Here is an 18116-nt window from a genome sequence, read left to right as displayed (position 1 = left end):
CTCCGGTTGCCTCCCACAGCCCAAAGATGTGCAGATTAGCTGGATTGACCATGCTAAATTGCCCATAGTGTTCAGGAATGTGTGAATTAGGTGGGTTGGAGGGGTGGTGGTGGGGGTGGGTCTGGGTGGGATGCTTCTGGGTGTGGACTTGTTGGGCCGAAGGGCCTGTTTCCACACTGTAGGGATTCTATGATTCTATGAATAAGATGATTAAGAAGGTTTATGGGATCCTTGCCCTTCTCAGTTGTGGCATAGATTATAAAAGCACACAGGTCATGTTAAAGCTGTACAAACTTCTGTTGGACCACAGTTGGAGTACTCTAGGAAGCACTGGAGGAGTTGCAGAGGAGATTCACCAGAATGTTGCCTGGGTTGGAGCACTTTAATTATGAAGAGAGGCCGGGTGAACTGTGGTTGTTTCCTTAGAGCAGAGAAGTCTAATGGACCTATCTGAGATGTACAAGATCGTGAGGGGCATCGACAGGAAGCAGCTGTTCTCCTTAGTTGAATCTTCAGTAATGAGGGAGCATAATTTTAAGCTGAAGGGCGGAGGTTTAGAAAGGAATTGAGGTGAAAAAAATTTACCTAGGGGGTGGTGGGAATCTGGAATCCATTGTGTGGATGAGTGGTACAGTACGGAAACCTCACAACCCTTAAAAGGTATGTAGCTGAGCGCTTGAAATGTCATAACATTCAAGGTTATGGGCAATTATACTGGAAAGTGGGATTAGCATAGATGGGTGATGGATTGGGTTTTCTTTTGTTGGTGCAGACTCAATGGTCCTAAAGGCCTTTTCTGAACTCAAAAGAAAAGGTTTGGTGGTGTCATCGCACTGATATTAACGCATGGGTATTACTTGTTTTTCTTAAAACATGGATTAGTTGCATCAACATCATTGGAAGAAAACTTAAATTCTTGGCACAGTATCTCATTCTAAGTATTCGCTAGCTTGCTCTATTCATTTTCAGTGAAAATCTGTACAGAGAAAAAAGGGCAAAATGCCACCATCCATTTGCTGAAAAAAATGCGAAGTACTGAGTGAGAACATTCTCTGTACTTTTTTTGCCAAAGCACAGGACTTGGACCTGTACATGGCAACAGTTTCTGAAAGGAGAAGCTGATGTGTTGGCACACCAATTGGCAAGCACAGAGCTTCACAGCAGCTGCCAGAGTGAATATTGCTGCCTTGTGTTACTGATTTTTTTCCACATTATCATAGGTGGGGAAATGGAGCACATGATGCTTTCCCAATTAGTAAATGAAAATTCTGTTACAGTTTTATTTTCTTATCTGAAGAGAAATTTAACAATGTTTCAGAGATAGTAGGAACTGCAGATGCTGGAGAATCTGAGATAACCAGGTGTACAGCTGGATGAACACAGCAGGCCGAGCAGGAAGGCTGACGTTTCGGGCCTAGACCCTTCTTCAGAAATGGGGGAGGGGAAGGGGTTCTGAATTAAATAGGGAGAGAGGGGGAGGCGGATAGAAGATGGATAGAGGAGAAGATAGGTGGAGAGGAGACAGACAGGTCAAAGAGGCGGGGATGGAGCCAGTAAAGGTGAGTGTAGTTGGGGAGTTAGGGAGGAGATATGTCCGTCCAGGGAGGACGGACAGGTCAAGGGGGCGGGATGAGGTTAGTAGGTAGGAGATGGGGGTGGGGCTTGAGGTGGGAGGAGGGGATAGGTGGGAGGAAGAACAGGTTAGGGAGGCGGGGACGAGCTGGGCTGGTTTGGGATGTGGTAGGGGGAGGGGAGATTTTGAAGCTTGTGAAGTCCACATTGATACCATTGGGCTGCAGGGTTCCCAAGCGGAATATAAGTTGCTGTTCCTGCAACCATCAGGTGGCATCATTGTGGCACTGCAGGAGGCCCAGGATGGACATGTCGTCTGAGGAATGGGAGGGGGAGTTGAAATGGTTCGTGACTGGGAGGTGCAGTTGTTTAGTGCAAACCGAGCGTAGGTGTTCTGCAAAGCAGTCCCCAAGCCTCCACTTGGTTTCCCCGATGTAGAGGACGCCACAACGGGAACAGTGGATGCAGTATACCACATTAGCAGATGTGCAGGTGATCATCTGCTTGATGTGGAAAGTCTTCTTGGGGCCTGGGATGGGGGTGAGGGGGGAGGTGTAGGGGCAGTTGTAGCACTTCCTGCGGTTGCAGGGAAAAGTGCCGGGTGTGGTGGGGCTGGAGGGGAGTGTGGAGCGGACAAGGGAGTCCCAGAGAGAGTGGTCCCTCTGGAAAGCAGATAAGGGTGGGGAGGGAAAAATGTCTTTGGTTGTGGGGTCGGATTGCAGATGGCGGAAGTGTCGAAGGATGATGCATTGGATCCGGAGGTTGGTGGGGTGGTACGTGAGGACGAGGGGGATTCTGTTTTGGTTGTTATTGCGGGGAGGGGGTGTGAGGGATGAGTTGCGGGAAATGCAGGAGACATGGTGAGGGCGTTCTTGACCACTGAGGGGGGGAAATTGCGGTCCTTGAGAAACGAGGACATCTGAGATGTATGGGAGTGGAATCTGGGAGCAGATGCGGCGGAAGCGAAGGAATTGGGAATAGGGGATGGCATTTTTGCAGGAAGGTGGGTGGGAGGAGGTGTATTCTAGGTGGCTGTGGGAGTCGGTGGGCTTGAAATAGATATCGGTTTCTATGTGGTTGCCAGAGGTGGAGACAGAGAGGTCCAGGAAGGAGAGATGTATTAGAGATGGTCCAGGTAAACTTAAGGTTGGGGTGGAAGGTGTTAGTGAAGTGTATGAACTGTTCGAGCTCCTCGTGGGAGCACGAGGTGGCGCCGATACAGTCATCAATGTAACGGAGGAAGAGGTGGGGTTTAGGGCCGGTGTAGGTACGGAAGAGGGATTGTTCCACGTAACCTACAAAGAGGCAGGCGTAGCTTGGGCCCATGCGGGTACCCATGGCTACCCCCTTTGTCTGTAGGAAGTGGGAGGAATTGAAAGAGAAGTTGTTGAGTGTGAGGACGAGTTCGGCTAAGCGGATGAGGGTATCAGTGGAGGGGGACTGGTCGGGCCTGCAGGACAGGAAGAAGCGGAGGGCCCTTAGGCCATCTGTATGTCCCATTCCTCAGATGACATGTCCATCCTGGGCCTCCTGCAATGCCACAACGATGCTACCTGAAGGTTGCAGGAACAGCAACTTATATTCCGCTTGGGAACCCTGCAGCCCAATGGTATCATTGTGGACTTCACAAGCTTCAAAATCTCCCCTCCCCCGACTGCATCCAAAAACCAGCCCAGCTCGTCCCCGCCTCTCTAACCTGTCCTTCCTCCCACCTATCCCCTCCTCCCACCTCAAGCCCCACCCCCATCTCCTACCTACTAACTTCATCCCGCCCCCTTGACCTGTCCGTCCTCCCTGGACTGAGCTATCTCCTCCCTAACTCCCCACCTACACTCACCTTTACTGGCTCCATCCCCGCCTCTTCGACCTGTCTGTTTCCTCTCCACCTATCTTCTCCTGTATCCATCTTCTATCCGCCTCCCCTTCTCTCCCTATTTATTTCAGAACCCCCTTCCCCTCCCCCATTTCTGAAGAAGGGTCTAGGCCTGAAACGTCAGCCTTCCTGCTCCTCTGATGCTGCTTGGCCTGCTGTGTTCATCCAGCTCTACACCTTGTTATTATCTGAAGTTTAACAATGTTTTTTTCACAGCCTCAGTCGTCCTCGAGTAATTTTTGGAGTTGAGTATTTTTTGTAATTTAGGATGTACAGCAGGCAAGTTGCACAAGGCAAAGTTCTGTAAACAATGATGTGACCAGACGATCTGTTTTTTTTTTGATAGCTGTTCAGGACGAAATATTTGCAGGACACTAGGGGAAACAGTGTCAGAGAATCTTCTACTTCCGTAAGAAGGAATAGGCTTCTCAGAGAGACAGCACCGCTGACAAGCTGCCACCAATGGCAATGTAGTAATAGACAGAGGATTTTTGTATTTTGATCGGTAGATAAATATGGATTAGAACACCAGGAATAACTCCTGCTTTTCTTTAAAATGTATAGTTCTTTAATGCCTAGTTGAGAGAGCACCGATGGATCCTCAGTTTATTACCTTCTCTGAAAGGTGGCACCATCGCCAACACAATTTTCCCTTCGTGCTGCATTGTAATGTCAGCCTTGATTTCTGTGTTCAAGTCTCTAGAATGCAACTTGAATTTGACTTGAAGGCAAGAAGCCTACTTGCAGAGCCACTGTTGGTTGTGTACTACTGAGTACATTACTTGTGAGGCACGTGGGGACTGCTGTTTCTTTTATGTTCGTAAAGTCTGGCTTAAAGGTTCATCTATTGAAGTAACCAACTGAAAGATTCCCCTTTTCCTGCACCCCATCAAATCAGTTTAATTTCCTCATGTTGCGTGCCTGTTCAAAGTGTTTGCAAAGGAAAGGCATAAGTATTTGTTCGTACTTTTCTGCCAGATCCAATCCAGGCAATGGAAACAATGTCTTTGATCTTCAGGGCGGGGGAAGGAATTCAGTCAACAAGGTAGACGGGTAGCTTCCAGCCATCATTCAACAGAGCTGTGTTATCAAACAGTTCATTTGGTTTCTTTTGTTCAGATTTGGTTTTTAGCATGCTATGATTTTGTTCATGTGGGTCTAGAAAATGACTTGTGTTGTACAGATTTTCTATAGAAGTGTAGGTCTATTCATCTAGACTTTCTTTTGTAATCTTTAATTTTCATTTACTTTTCACCTGTCCTCCTTTCCTCAAAACATGAATGCCTCATTAGGCATGCTTCCTTAGAATATGGAAGCCCTTATCCTGCCTGACTACTATTTACAGTGAATATCAGGATACTCAGTAATGGGGCTAAGATTGCAGACCATAACCCTGTCCACTATTATTTACTTACTTGGCACTTCCTACAACAAATACATCCCACCACTTCACTATTTTCATGGCCTTATTTTATTAAATTTTTCATAGGATGTGGGCATTGTTGGCAAGGTTGGCATTTATTACCCACTCCAACTGATCTTGAAATGGTGGCGTTAAGCCACCATCCTGACCCACTGCAGTCTGTGGTAAAAAATATTCTCATTGTGCTGTTAAGCGAGGAGTTCCAGGATTTTCATCCGATGATGATCACCCCTAGATCTGATCTGTGCCATGTAGTTACTTGTGGAATAAATATTGAGCAGTTATGGCCTTTACAATAATTTGATACAAGCAAAATTGCTTGAGTACGTTAATTCTTTACAGCCTACTCTTGAAAGATATGGAAAATGTTAGATTTACTCTGATGGATTGGTGAGACCTTTGAATAATTCGGCAACGAAGAACATACACAATTTAAATCCTTTCTTTCATAAATAAACTGAATATGCAATCTGTCACTGATAAGTCTATTTCACAGATAAGCATGACAATTGAAGATGTAATCATGCAGAATTGAAGGTCATAAAAAGCATCTTTCTACAGAAGGTGGTTAGCATTTGTGAAATCCGATCCCATTGATACATTTAAATGGAAACCAAGTAGTTGCCCGAAAGGGAGAACATTAGAGGGGATGTGTGGTGAAAAACGTAAATGCACATTTGGTAAACAAAATGATCGGTTTCTGTATCCTAACTTTCAATGCAGAATCTCAAATTTTCTTTCAATCCAGGTGGCATGCATTTAAAGTGAGAGGAGGAAGGTTCAAAGGAGATGTGAGGGACAAGTTTTTTTTAACACAGTAGTAGGAGTCTGGAATGAACTGCCAGGGGTGGTGTTAGAGGCAGATACAATAGGGGCATTTAAGGGACTTTTAGATAAGCACATGAATATGCAAGGAATGGAGGGATATGGGCAAAGAGCAGGCGGAAGGGATTAGTTTAATTTGGCGTCATGTTTGATACGACGTTGTGGGCCGAGGGGCCTGTTCCTGAGCTGTACAGTTCTCTGTTCTGTGTTTGTTCTATGTTCTAATGTTGTCAGTATATTCACCTATCCAGTGTTTTTTCTGGATCTATAGTGTGCTTTGTAGGGAATGCAATAAGATATTTAAGGTTCATCAAATCCATTCAAATAAGCCAATTGCATTAAAATTTTGTGTGAATGATGGTAGTTGTATTGACACTGCAGTTGTATCTATTTTAATAATTCAAGTCACAGTGGCTGAAAATCAATTTTCAATAATGGAGCAAAATAGTTTCTGTTCTCTTAATTCTAGGATAATTGATGACAATTAATTGCTTTCATTAAACCCTTTTAATACGAGCCATGATAGATAAGAGAGGGCTGTGGGTTAAAAATTAAAAGTGAGAAAAGTTATTTTAATTTACTATGCAGATGCATGTTCCAGATTTGTGGGAGTGGATTTCAGAGTCAAATTGCCCAGTCTTGGAGAGGGTGGAGCACTTTATTGATTATAATGAAACTGAGATCCCACAATGCAACTTTTCATTGGTGGCTTCTGTTTAAAAAAAAAGTTGTTGCATCAACTTTCCTCATTTATTTCTAAATGTGATGGCTTAGCTATGTTGGAACTGCTCATAATCTGGCATGGCATGCTTTATAAGCAATGGAATTGAAGTTTAATTTTCCTGGTCTTTCTCATACAACTGAAAAAGATTTTCACGGAGACAGTACTGTTATAAGCAGGAAATGATTGGACATTACAGCAAGTGCAAGTAACAAGGCTGAGCATGTTTTCTAATAGTTTTATGCTTCAATCCTTAGGCGTTTGGATGCAAACCACATCACATCTGTTCCTGAAGACAGCTTTGAGGGTCTAGTTCAACTGCGGCACCTTTGGCTTGATGATAACAGCCTAACTGAAGTTCCGGTCTATCAACTAAGCAAACTACCTTCACTACAAGCTCTAACACTGGCGTTGAACAAAATTACACACATACCCAACTTTGCCTTTGCAAATCTCTCCAGTCTTGTTGTATTGTAAGTAGCTTTCTCATGGCAATTTTAAAACTGTATTTATTTCAGTGCCGGTAGAAGAGTCAAATATGGTTTTCAAGCAACAAAAGAGGTATATCATTACAGTCTTTATGTCGCTTTATGACTTGCTTTAACCCAGCCTCTTTTAAAAGAACCCTACATTTTTTTTCTGCAGAATCACTGTTAATATTCTAGTTTATTGGATGAAAATAGTGAAATACTACATGCAGAATAGCCTGTAGTTTACATTTTTTTGAGAATAAAATCAATAGCTAAGAAGTGGTTAAAGATTGTAGCACAATCAGAGCTTCAGGTGAGATTATTAACTGCAACTAACCTTCAAACATCACTTAAGAACAGTAAAATAACACACATGTTGCATGGTGTCATATCTTTGTACTCCCTCCTCGATTTTCTTCATTTGTACAGTATATTTGCTTTGGGATAATTTCATGCATCCGAGTTTTCGGTGGTGCTGGAGCTCTTTACGGCGTAGATGTCTGTGTTTGTGCAGTGCCTAGCGTAGTAAGCTTCCGCCCTTAGAGATCTTATTGTGTAAATAAACACTTGAAATTTCTTCATTAACCTTCCAATTATCTCCTGAAGGTTTAATCCTGTATTTGTTTACAACTAAAAGTTTTTTTTGATAGCTTTTAGATGCGGCCATGTGTTGTGGCATAGGATGCACGTCAGGGAATAAATATATGCATTGCTAAGTAACCAGGTCTAAAAGCTATTTTTGTTACTATTTAAAAGCTGTTTTCCACGTGTAGTTTCCCAGCTGAACAAATTGGAAATGAGGGACTCTGCTCAGGACTGTGCTGCTGATGTCTCTACACACTAAGGATTGCAGCAGTTCAAGATAGCAGATCACTATCCCCTTCTGCGGGGCAGTTAGATTTGGGCAATAAATGCTGGTGTGGGTAACCTAACCAATGTCCTTGGAACGAATTTATAAAACAAAACTTCTGAAGCTGAATGTGTCAAATGACTAAAAACCGAAAGAACTGCGGATGCTGTAAATCAGGAACAAAACCAAAATTGCTGGAAAAGCTCAGCAGGTATGGCAGCATGTGTGAAGGAAAAAACAGAGTTAACGTTTCAGGTCCGGTGACCCTTCCTCAGAAGCTGCTGCTGTTGTTGTTGTGTCAAATGACTAGTTTGGAATAGTTTGCAAATTCAGGGTGGAGATGTTCATTTCTAACAACCCCAGCTGAGAAATGCTCTGCAAAGGCCTTTAAAAAGGAACAATCATATCTTATAAACTGGTTGCTTGACAGTGCATATATTTGTTCTCTGCCGTGTGCACTAATGTTACTTGGTAAGAATTGATGGGCATTAAAATTCTTTGATGCAAGTCGAGAATTTTGCCCTCTGGGAAATGGTGGAAGTTTACTGCAGTTTATGTTTAAATTACATTTAAACACCTTAATGAATAAAAATCAAGCCCTTTATGAATGACCTCCCACCGAAGTACTGCACATTTCTAACTTGGGTATCAATTTTAATTTTTCAGCAAGACTGACGTCTATAGTTAATGGATTAAGTTTGTGTAAAAAGGGTTAATAAGTCTGGTATTAAGATGACATGAATGAAAGTAGACCATAACGTTATATAAAATAGAAAAGGTTAACATAGAACACAATTTCAAATCATGACTGAAAGTGAAAGAGCTGGATTGTACACTGGAAAAAATAAAGTTGCCAAGTTTATGATGGGCTACCCAATTCTATTTATGCACTTTTACATCACATGAATGGAAAACTTTTAAAATGATCTTTAATCTGATAGATATTTGCAAAATATTTAACACACTTTGTACTTCTGTACATATGTACAACTAATTGTGCTAAGCATTGGCATGGTTTGGTTACTCCATTACAGTACTAACTGTGGCAGGTATTGCACTTTTTATGACCATGTTATTCTGTTCGTCTGGTTCAGATAGTTAATAAGAATCCCATGGAAATATTTAAAGAGCAGTAAGTTGCAGTGTCCTGGCCAGTAATTTTTCTAACATCACAAAATAAAAACAGAACTGACCTTGACGCCAATTGCTGTTTATGAAATCTTGCCTATTTCAGAATGGCTGAAGGTTTTATCGACATCACAAGGCTTTGTGTGTCAAAGTAACTATTGCACATGTGAACATTTCAGAATTTTTTTCTGGGTTGTGATAAGGTAATTTGTAACATGCTGTTACTGCATAACTTTTTTTTTCATCTGACACAAACCTTTCTGCTTTTCTCCTCATTCATTTTTCTCCAGACATCTTCACAATAATAAAATTGATAAAGTAGACATACATTGCTTTGATGGGCTTGACAATCTGGAGACACTGTAAGTATTTTTTTTTTGCTTTTGTACTTTGGAATTTTGACCTATCACTTAAGCCTAAGTCTGAATCATATTAATTAAATAAGAAATTAAACTGCAGTTGAATCGCCTCTACGGTTCAAGCAGATTTGAATAATCAAATTTTGCTGAAGCTACTTCTGTTTCTTTTAGTGATCAAAATTCACTACTTAACTTGTTATCTAATGATTTTTAGACTTTTTAGTAGTAGTATGTCGAAAGGGGTGGGATCGACTACCCATGAAATTATTGGCAGCAATATCTAGGTTTCTAAATTTTAAAATTTCATACCATCCCACATCTTCTGCAGAGGTTTACTTTCACTTCAGTTGTATTTTGATGTATATTTGTACTTTGAATTCAGTATTCTGCAAAGCAGTTTTGCTTGTCTGATTTTTTTTTTAAGTGACCATTTTACATGTTCCCAATGATACTTATTTCCTGGTTTTCAGTTTGATTATTTTTGTAAAATCTTTGTAAGTACCAATGTAAATTTGTAGCCAGTTATGACTGTGTAAAAAAACTTATGGAATGAATACATTTGTGACAGTACATGGACTGTCTGCATACTGTAAATCTAATGTGCACTGTGGATGATGATTTGTGTATCATGGAATATATGCAATTGTTTGAAGGTTAAACTTTTATACTTGGTCTGTCTCAGTGAAAATTTGCCTGCAAGTGATTTTCTTCTTTCTTTGTTAGTTACTGTTCCCAAAGCTTGCAAAAGTAAAGTTATTGCCTGATTGATTAGCTTATGTATTTATTCATTAGGGACTTGAATTACAATAATCTGAAGGAGTTTCCTGAAGCTATCAAGTCTCTTCAGAATCTGAAAGAGCTGTGAGTTAAAATTTCTGTATTTATTTTTTAGTGCTTGAAGCTATTTACTGAATGGAAACTATTCGGTGGTCTTCACTGACAGTTATTTTCAGTCCTTGGAAAATTACTTGTTGAATTAGAGTTCAGTGTTGTTTCTGAAGTCCTGAATGCTGCACTTATGAAATTTTAGTGTTTTTAAAAAAAAACTCCTTCCTATCTTGAGTGGTCCTTGTTGAAACTAATCTAAATTACGCTAACAACAAAAACAGAAGTTTTCCAAGCTGGAAAAGCTCAGCAGGTCCGGCAGCATCTGTGAAGAAAAATTGAGAGTTAATGTTTTGGGTCCGGTGTCCCTTCCTCAGCACTGGTGGTAACTAGGAAAATGTTGGTTTACATGCAGAATATAGGGCAGGAGGAGAGGATAAGGATAAGGTGGGGATAGAGCTGTATTTCCTTATGTATAATATCTGGTATTTGCCAGTACATTTGACCTTGTCTTATCGTATTAACTTACAGAAATATTTAACAATGCATTGAACTTGCAATGGCTGCCTGTCCCTTTTTCTAATTGCAGTTCACATGTTAAATATAGAATTATTGATAACAAATATTTGGATTAAAATATCTTGACTTATAATTATAGCTGAATGTAATCTGAATACGTTAAAGTTCTACATAGTCTGCAGTCTTTTTTGTCCATGATTTTTATTCCATAGCTTTTTAAAATTGTTTCTTTCTTAATTTGGTTGGACTGCTGCTTTGACTCCATGCTATATTAACAAAATAAGACTGTTCAAGTATTTGCAATGTGACCAACTATTAGCATGTTAAATACAAAATGTGTGTGATTGTCAGAACAAATCTCCTAACTTGTACCTGAAAGGACCTATGCAGCTTCCTGTCACAAGTTTTAGGATTAGAGATATGTAAACTATTGTTCAGGACATTTTATCAAAATCATGGCTGGAAAACTATAATAGAAGATTAGGAAAACTATCATTGAAATGCAAAATAAATTGACAAATTCAAAACTGATATCAGAAATCTGAACAAAAATAATTTAGTTTAGTAAGAAGAGTAATCTGTAAAAGAGGGTTACATAAAGTTTTGGAAATAACAAAAAAAATGCAGTAATTGGAGAAATGTGCCTGAGGGTAGACTTTAAGCCCATTCAATGATTCTGGAAAAAGTTGTAATCAAAATTGCAATTATTGCAATGTGATTTATCCCTCTGCCCCTGGCTGATCTACAGTATTTGTTTAAGGAGCATGCTTGTGGTGTCTTTACCTAATGTATAAAGCTCTCTGTCTCCCATCTGGAGAAGTGTTCACTTGCAGCATGAAACACTGAGGGAAGCATGCTGCAATACACCTGAATTGCTCAGCTTCAGCCCAGACTGTCTATATCTGAGCTTGCTGTGTACATATCTAAATACCAGCTGCTGTGATAAACGTTCACTACATCCTTCAGAGCTACATGACCCATATTCATATACCTATGTTGCGAGAGCTAACAAATATCACAACATTATAGTTAAAGATCATCAAATATCTTGCCATCTTACTGCCACAACCACCATATAAGTTTCCACTCAAGCTCACGTCCATATGACTGAATGTAAAATCTGTCATGAATCAATGCAAATAGGCAGTATTTAAAACATCATTTGAAGAAATAATTGCTTTAACGTTCTTTGTATTTGTGTAAAAAGAGACATTCTGTCAAAGCTATTCACAGTGCACTTGTCAGCACTGATGCAAAAATGCCAAATTTCAAAGGGAGCAACAATTTATACTACAGGAGAAATGGATGCTGATTGATTGAGAAGTTAACTTTGGTCAAAGTGTTGTCACAGCAAATGCATTGGGAGAAGTTTTGTTTCCTATATTTTTGTTCACCTCAAAAGACGTGTAATGCCTGGATCAGATCCTTTGGCCTGCCGAGAACTGGTCTCTGCGTGTGAATGTATGGAGCTTATAGCAAGCACAAGTTGCGATCCTGACTAATAAACTTATTTGTGATTCTATTGAACAACTTAAAACAATCTGAAGTGTGTGCTAGGCATTACATTTATAACTGATTTAAGAATTTAACTAATCCAATTTTTAAGTGACTGAAGATAACTTTGAAAACTCCTTCATGTCTCTCACAGACTGAAAAGAAATGTTTTGTTTTCAGTGTACTATGCAAATAAAAAGTTTGGTAGAAACCAAATTAGTGGACATTGTCATCTAACAGTTCCTGTTTTTTAAGTTTGTTCATGCGATGTGGGGTTGTTGGCTTGGCCAGTATTTATTGCCCATCTCTAGTAGATCATAGATAAGTTGCAGAACAGAAAGAAACCATTCAGCCCACTGTGTCTGCACTGACTGAATAAACTAGTAACGACAGGTTCCTTTCCAGTGAGTTGAAGCTTTCTGCTTCAGCTGCCAAACTGGACAGCAAATTTCCGACACCCACCACCCTCTAGGTGAAAAGATTATTTTCTCGTATGCCCTTTAATCCTTCTAACAATCACCACAAGTCTGTGTCCCCTGGAAATTGACATCTCTGCTAGGGATAATAGGTCTTCACTGTCCGCTCTGTCCAAGCTCCTCATTATTTTGTACATCTCAGTCACCCTCGGCCTTATCCATTCCAAGGGATAACAACCCTAACTTACCCAATTTTTCTGCATAACTGCAATTTTCAAGCCCTGGCAATATTCCTGGAAAGCTCCTCTGCACTTTCTCTAGAGCAATGATGTCCTTTCTGTAATGTAATGACCCAGAACTGTGCACAAAACTCCAGTTGTGGCTTAAACAGTGTCTTCTATAGCTCCAGCATTACATTTCTGTTCTTGTGTTCGGTTCCTGATCTGATTTAAGGAAAATACTCCCTGTGTCGTCTTTACCACCTGATGTGCTATGTTCAGAGATAACAAGGTGTAGAGCTGGATGAACACAGCAGGCCAAGCAGCATCAGAGGAGCAGGAAGGCTGACGTTTCGGGCCTAGACCCTTCTTATGTTCAGATTTACTTTAGGACTGCCCTTGAACCTTAATATAGGCTTGTCTGATAGTCTATGACCTAAAACATCAAACCAAAATGTAGAGTTGAAAACGGATCATGTTACTGAATTAAACAAAATTGTCAGATTTCTGGTTCATTTTACCTGTCAAACAAAAGCAAGAGAAAACTGGTTGTCCAAATTATGAAATGTAATCAGCTAGAAATTGGAGACTGTCAAATATTTGGCATGGCATTTTGTTTTGACTTTAATGAGCTTAAAACTGATCGGTGTTTTGCTTCTTGGTACAGTGGTTTCCACAGTAACAACATTGCAGTAATTCCAGATAAAGCTTTCAGTGGGAATCCTTTGCTTCGGACTATGTAAGTAGAATTCTCCCCATGAAGTAACTTCCATTTATGTTTTTGTTCCATACTCTTATACTGATGGTTAACTGACCTGTTTCTTATTTTTCAGACACCTGTATGATAACCCAATCTCTTCTGTGGGGATTTCTGCTTTTCAAAATTTGTCTGAACTCCAGTCACTGTAAGTATAAAATTTGGATTTGTACAAAATTCAGTATATAAATGTCAAACGTGGATATGATTTATGAAGGGCTGGTCTCTTAATGATAACTTGAATGTAGAGGGATTATTTTTAAAGAAAGGGAGAGTTGTGGCATCTTAGAAAAGGAATTCCATAGGTTAGAACTTGGGAGTTGAAAGACTGGGACTGATGACGCAGCAAAGGAATCTAGATACAAAAGCAAAGGAGTAAAGAATTTGGGCTGAAATGTAAAGTGTGAAAGATTTTGCAGATATCCTGTACAGTCCTGAGTGTCTAATCAAAAGCTAGCACATTTATTTTCAGTTTCAGGGCACATTTTAAAATCTAATCATTGGACTAGATTTCAGATACTTAGCAGAAGTAATGCAACTCAAGACAATCTTGTCCTCACCAGACATCCACATACTTATAGGTTGTTGCGTGGCAGTGAGCAGTGGGAATCTTTGATCTTTATTCCTCCTCTGCTGGAGTTCTGAGGTTGCCTGTGGTGTTATTACTGTATCAAGGAAGATCCGTTAACTGAACACAGTCTGAAGTTTAGGTATTTGGCATTTCTCATCATTTTAACTCATTTGCTCACTCTAAACCTGCTAAGCTTACAGAGAAACTCAATGATCATAAAGATTGTTGACAATCCACTTTTTATGGAAAATTTGAATGCTGTTTTTATCCCATTCACTCTTTAGGTTAAAGTTAGCTAATTATGAAGCATCACAGATTACTCCAAAAAAGGCCTTTAAAAAAGGAAACATTAAATGTTGTAAACTGTGTGCTCTGATGCCAAAATTAGATTATAAGTTTTGTATTAACTAAACTCTCATTCTGTGGACATTTGTAAGATACAGTTTCTATTTATTTAAATATTAACAAATGCTGATGTAGGGGCTTGTATATCTTGAGTTTTCTTTAACAGTTTTTTCAATGTGTTGAAGCTGCTTCACATGTAACAATTATTTGCTCATAATCAGCTCCATGCATGATGTTAGCTGCATATCTGCTTAGAGTGTGAGAAGGTGGACACTAGTAACGATGCGAGAAAGAAGTCCACATTACACAACTGGAGACAACTGCCATTTAATCTAGCATTTCATTCAGCTACCTCTCCACATGAAGTCAGAGTAAAATTGTTCACTAATAATTGTTCAATGTTTATTATACCCACAATTGCTCACCTAATCAGTCAGTACGTCCCCATGTGGTAAGGCCAAGACAACATTCGAGCTTGGGTTGATAAGTAGCATTTGTACCATTCAAGTGCCATGCAAGACTATCCACAAGTAAGAGAACGTGACTTCCTCCAAAGTTCAGCACATTTACTATCTTCAACTGCACCTCCTTCACGATAACAATCAACACTGAAGCCCCCCCCAAGGATGTGTTCTCAGCCCCCTACTGTACTCCCTGTACACCCATGACTGTGTAGCCAAATTCTGAATGAACACCACCTACAAGTTTGCTGACAACACCACTATGGTAGGATGGATATCAAACAACGACAAGACAGGATACAGAAAGGAGAAAGAGGGCTTGGTGACATGGTGCAATGAGAACAACCCCTCTCCATGCTGGCAGAACTAAAGAGCTGATCATTGACTTCAGAAAGAAGGGAGGAGAACACGCCCCCATCTACATCAATGGTGCTGAGGTTGAGGGGGTGGACAGCGTCAAGTTCCTACGAGTGATGATTTGGCCTTCCCACGTAGATGCAACAGTCTTCAAGCGACTCAGAAAATTTGGCATGTCCATGAAGTTCCTCACCAGCTTTTACAGAGGCACCCATTGAAAGCATACTGTCTAGGTATGGCAACTGCTCTGCCCAGGACCATAAGAAACTACAGAAGGTGATGTGCACAGCCCAGACCATCACAGAAGCCACCCTTCCATCCATGGACTCTGTTTACAAGGCCCATTGCTACGGAAAGGCTGCCAACATCATCAAAGACCCAAAGATACAGAAGCTTGAACATGCGCACTAGTGGCTTCAAGAACAGCATCTTCCCTGCTGTTAGTAATCTGATGAATGGACTGTCTAACTTCAAATAATGCTGAACTTGCGAATGTTGATCTTACTAATGTTGATCTTGCCTAGCATGTGCGATGTAACTTGTATGCCTGTGTAATTTTTTTTCACCCTATGATCTGCCTGTACTGTCAGTAAACAAAGCTTTTCACTGTACTTTTGTGTACTTGACAATAAATCAATCAAATCAAATCCAAAAATTTCTTGACCAACAATATTCTGGGGAATCACCATTGACCAAAAACCCAAGTGCATCTGACGCAATACTGAGACTACAAAAGCAGAACAGATGTAGACCATTCAGGTGCCTCCATAACCTGTGTAACTTTATAAACACCTCTGGCACCACAGCCCTCTGAGATATCTGTACTCCTCTAGTTCTGGCCTCCTCTGCACACCCAATTGTAATTGCTCCACCAGTGGTGGTCACACATTAAGTTCCCTAGGCTCCATAATCTGCAAAATGTTTCCCTCATTGCTTTACCTCACTTTTTTCCGCCCTTGTGATACTCTGTAAAACCTCTCTTTGACCAAACTTTTGGTCCTCTGAACAAATGTCTCCTTGTGTGTTTCATCGTCACCTTGGAATATTTCAGTACTTTAAAACTGCTATTCCATTTAAGTAGTTGTTATAAAGGTACGGGGAACAATCTGACTAAGTGCATAAGTCTTTGATAATATGCAATTATATTGTCATATGAAATCTTTTAATTTGAAGACTTTACAGCATCAATAGAAATTTGCATATTTTGATTTCCTCTTTGAAATTGTAATTAAAAGTAGTTCAGATTACCATAGACAATGAAAGTGTATTTGTCACTGTAGAGTTCCCACATCCAGATAAATAGTATTAATAAGTGAACAGTGACCTAATCTTAAAAATGATACTCAAATTGTTCAAAAAGATCTTAAGGCTAAAATACCAATATTTTTTATTCTCTGGAATGCTCATACCAAGTTGTATAGTTACAATGAAATACCATACTAACATATTTATTTTGGTATATTTCTATGATTCAGCACCTTGACAGGAACCAGAATAAGCAAAATCCCACCTGATTTGTGCCAACAACTGAAGATGCTCAGATTTTTGTAAGTTTGGCTTCCATCATATCTTGAAAAGCAAATTAACATTTTATAAAGTTAAATCCTTTTAATATGTTTATTTTGGAACTTTTAGAGTAATAGAGATGTACAGCATTGAAAAAGGCCCTTTGGCCCATCAAATCTCACTGGTCAAAAATAAGTGCCGCATTGAAAAAGGCCCTTTGGCCCATCAAATCTCACTGGTCAAAAATAAGTGCCTAATTATTCTAATTTCCAACGCTTGGCCTTGTCTGCCTTGGCATCGCAATTGCTTGTTCGAATACTTAAATGCTTTGAGTGTTTTTGCCTCTACCACCCTTACATGCAGTGAGTTCCAGATTCCCACCACCCTCTGGGTGAAAAATAAATTTCCTCACATCTCCTCTGAACCTCCTTTCCTTTTCCTTGAATCTATGTTCCCTGGTCATTGATCCCTCCACTAAGGAGAAAAGTCTCTTCCTGTCTTCCCCTATGTATGTCCTCCATAATTTTATACATCTCAATCATGTCCCCACTTAGCCACCTCCACGCCAAGGAAAACAACACTAGTCTTACCTAATCTCTGTTCCTGCTTAAAACTTTCCAGCCCAGCAACATCCTGTTAAATCTCCTCGACAGTGTAATCACATTCCTTGTATATGATATGGATTTCAGAACTGGACACATTACTTTAGCTATGGCCTAACCAATGTTTTATATAGTTTTCATACCAATTTCAAAATGTAAACTCTGAATGTAAAACTCTTAATTCTTCTTGCAAACTTACAATTTAATGAGAGCTTGAGTGTCTTGAGTTAACAGTAGCCATGAAAGCCAAGATTGTCTAATAGTTGCTGTAGTTACAGAACAGAGTGTTGATGTTAGTTGAGTTTACAGTGTCTCACTTTGTCAAGAAGGAGCTGAGCCATTTGCCTCTTCATGGCATGGAGTACTCTAAAATGCGGATATTGTGTAGAATAGAATTTGAAGGTGGATAAGTCACCACCCAAAACTAAGGTACCTTTCATAACCCAGTTAGATAATGTGGCTAATTGAGCTACCAAGTAGATAAGTCATCCACATTAGTGACTGTTCCATGTCCCCTAACTAAGTAATAGTAGAACACTTTATTATATAATCTTTTACTTTTGAAATAAAAAGAACTTGCGTAGATACTTAGCAAGGATATTTTTCAGAGCGTGAGGCTGGTTTGGTTGGTGTGTTGTTTAGAATAACACCAGTATTTCATATTTGATTCCCATTCCAGCCAGGGCAGACAGGGTACCTGCCTTATCAGAGATAGTAGGAACTGCAGATGCTGGAGAACCTGAGATAACAAGGTGTAGAGCTGGATGAACATAGCAGGTCGAGCAGGAAGGCTGACGTTTCGGGCCTAGACCCTTCTTCAGAAA

At 40.0% G+C, this 18116-nt stretch overlaps 1 protein-coding gene across 1 annotated transcript in view; it reads left to right on the top strand.

The window, feature by feature from the left end:
• Positions 1-18116, top strand: part of lgr4 (leucine-rich repeat containing G protein-coupled receptor 4) — a 129105-nt gene that overhangs the window by 85352 nt on the left and 25637 nt on the right. Inside the window, exons 5-10 of the mRNA XM_048606996.1 lie at positions 6672-6887; positions 9153-9224; positions 10014-10082; positions 13361-13432; positions 13527-13598; positions 16660-16731. Of these exons, the coding sequence (XP_048462953.1) occupies positions 6672-6887; positions 9153-9224; positions 10014-10082; positions 13361-13432; positions 13527-13598; positions 16660-16731 (573 nt within the window). The remainder of the gene's footprint in view (positions 1-6671; positions 6888-9152; positions 9225-10013; positions 10083-13360; positions 13433-13526; positions 13599-16659; positions 16732-18116) is intronic.

The sequence above is a fragment of the Rhincodon typus genome, chromosome 17, assembly GCF_021869965.1.
Source record: "Rhincodon typus isolate 14 chromosome 17, sRhiTyp1.1, whole genome shotgun sequence".
NCBI lineage: Eukaryota > Metazoa > Chordata > Chondrichthyes > Orectolobiformes > Rhincodontidae > Rhincodon > Rhincodon typus.
Note: the sequence above shows the minus strand (reverse complement) of the source record. Positions and strands in the feature narration are given on the sequence as shown.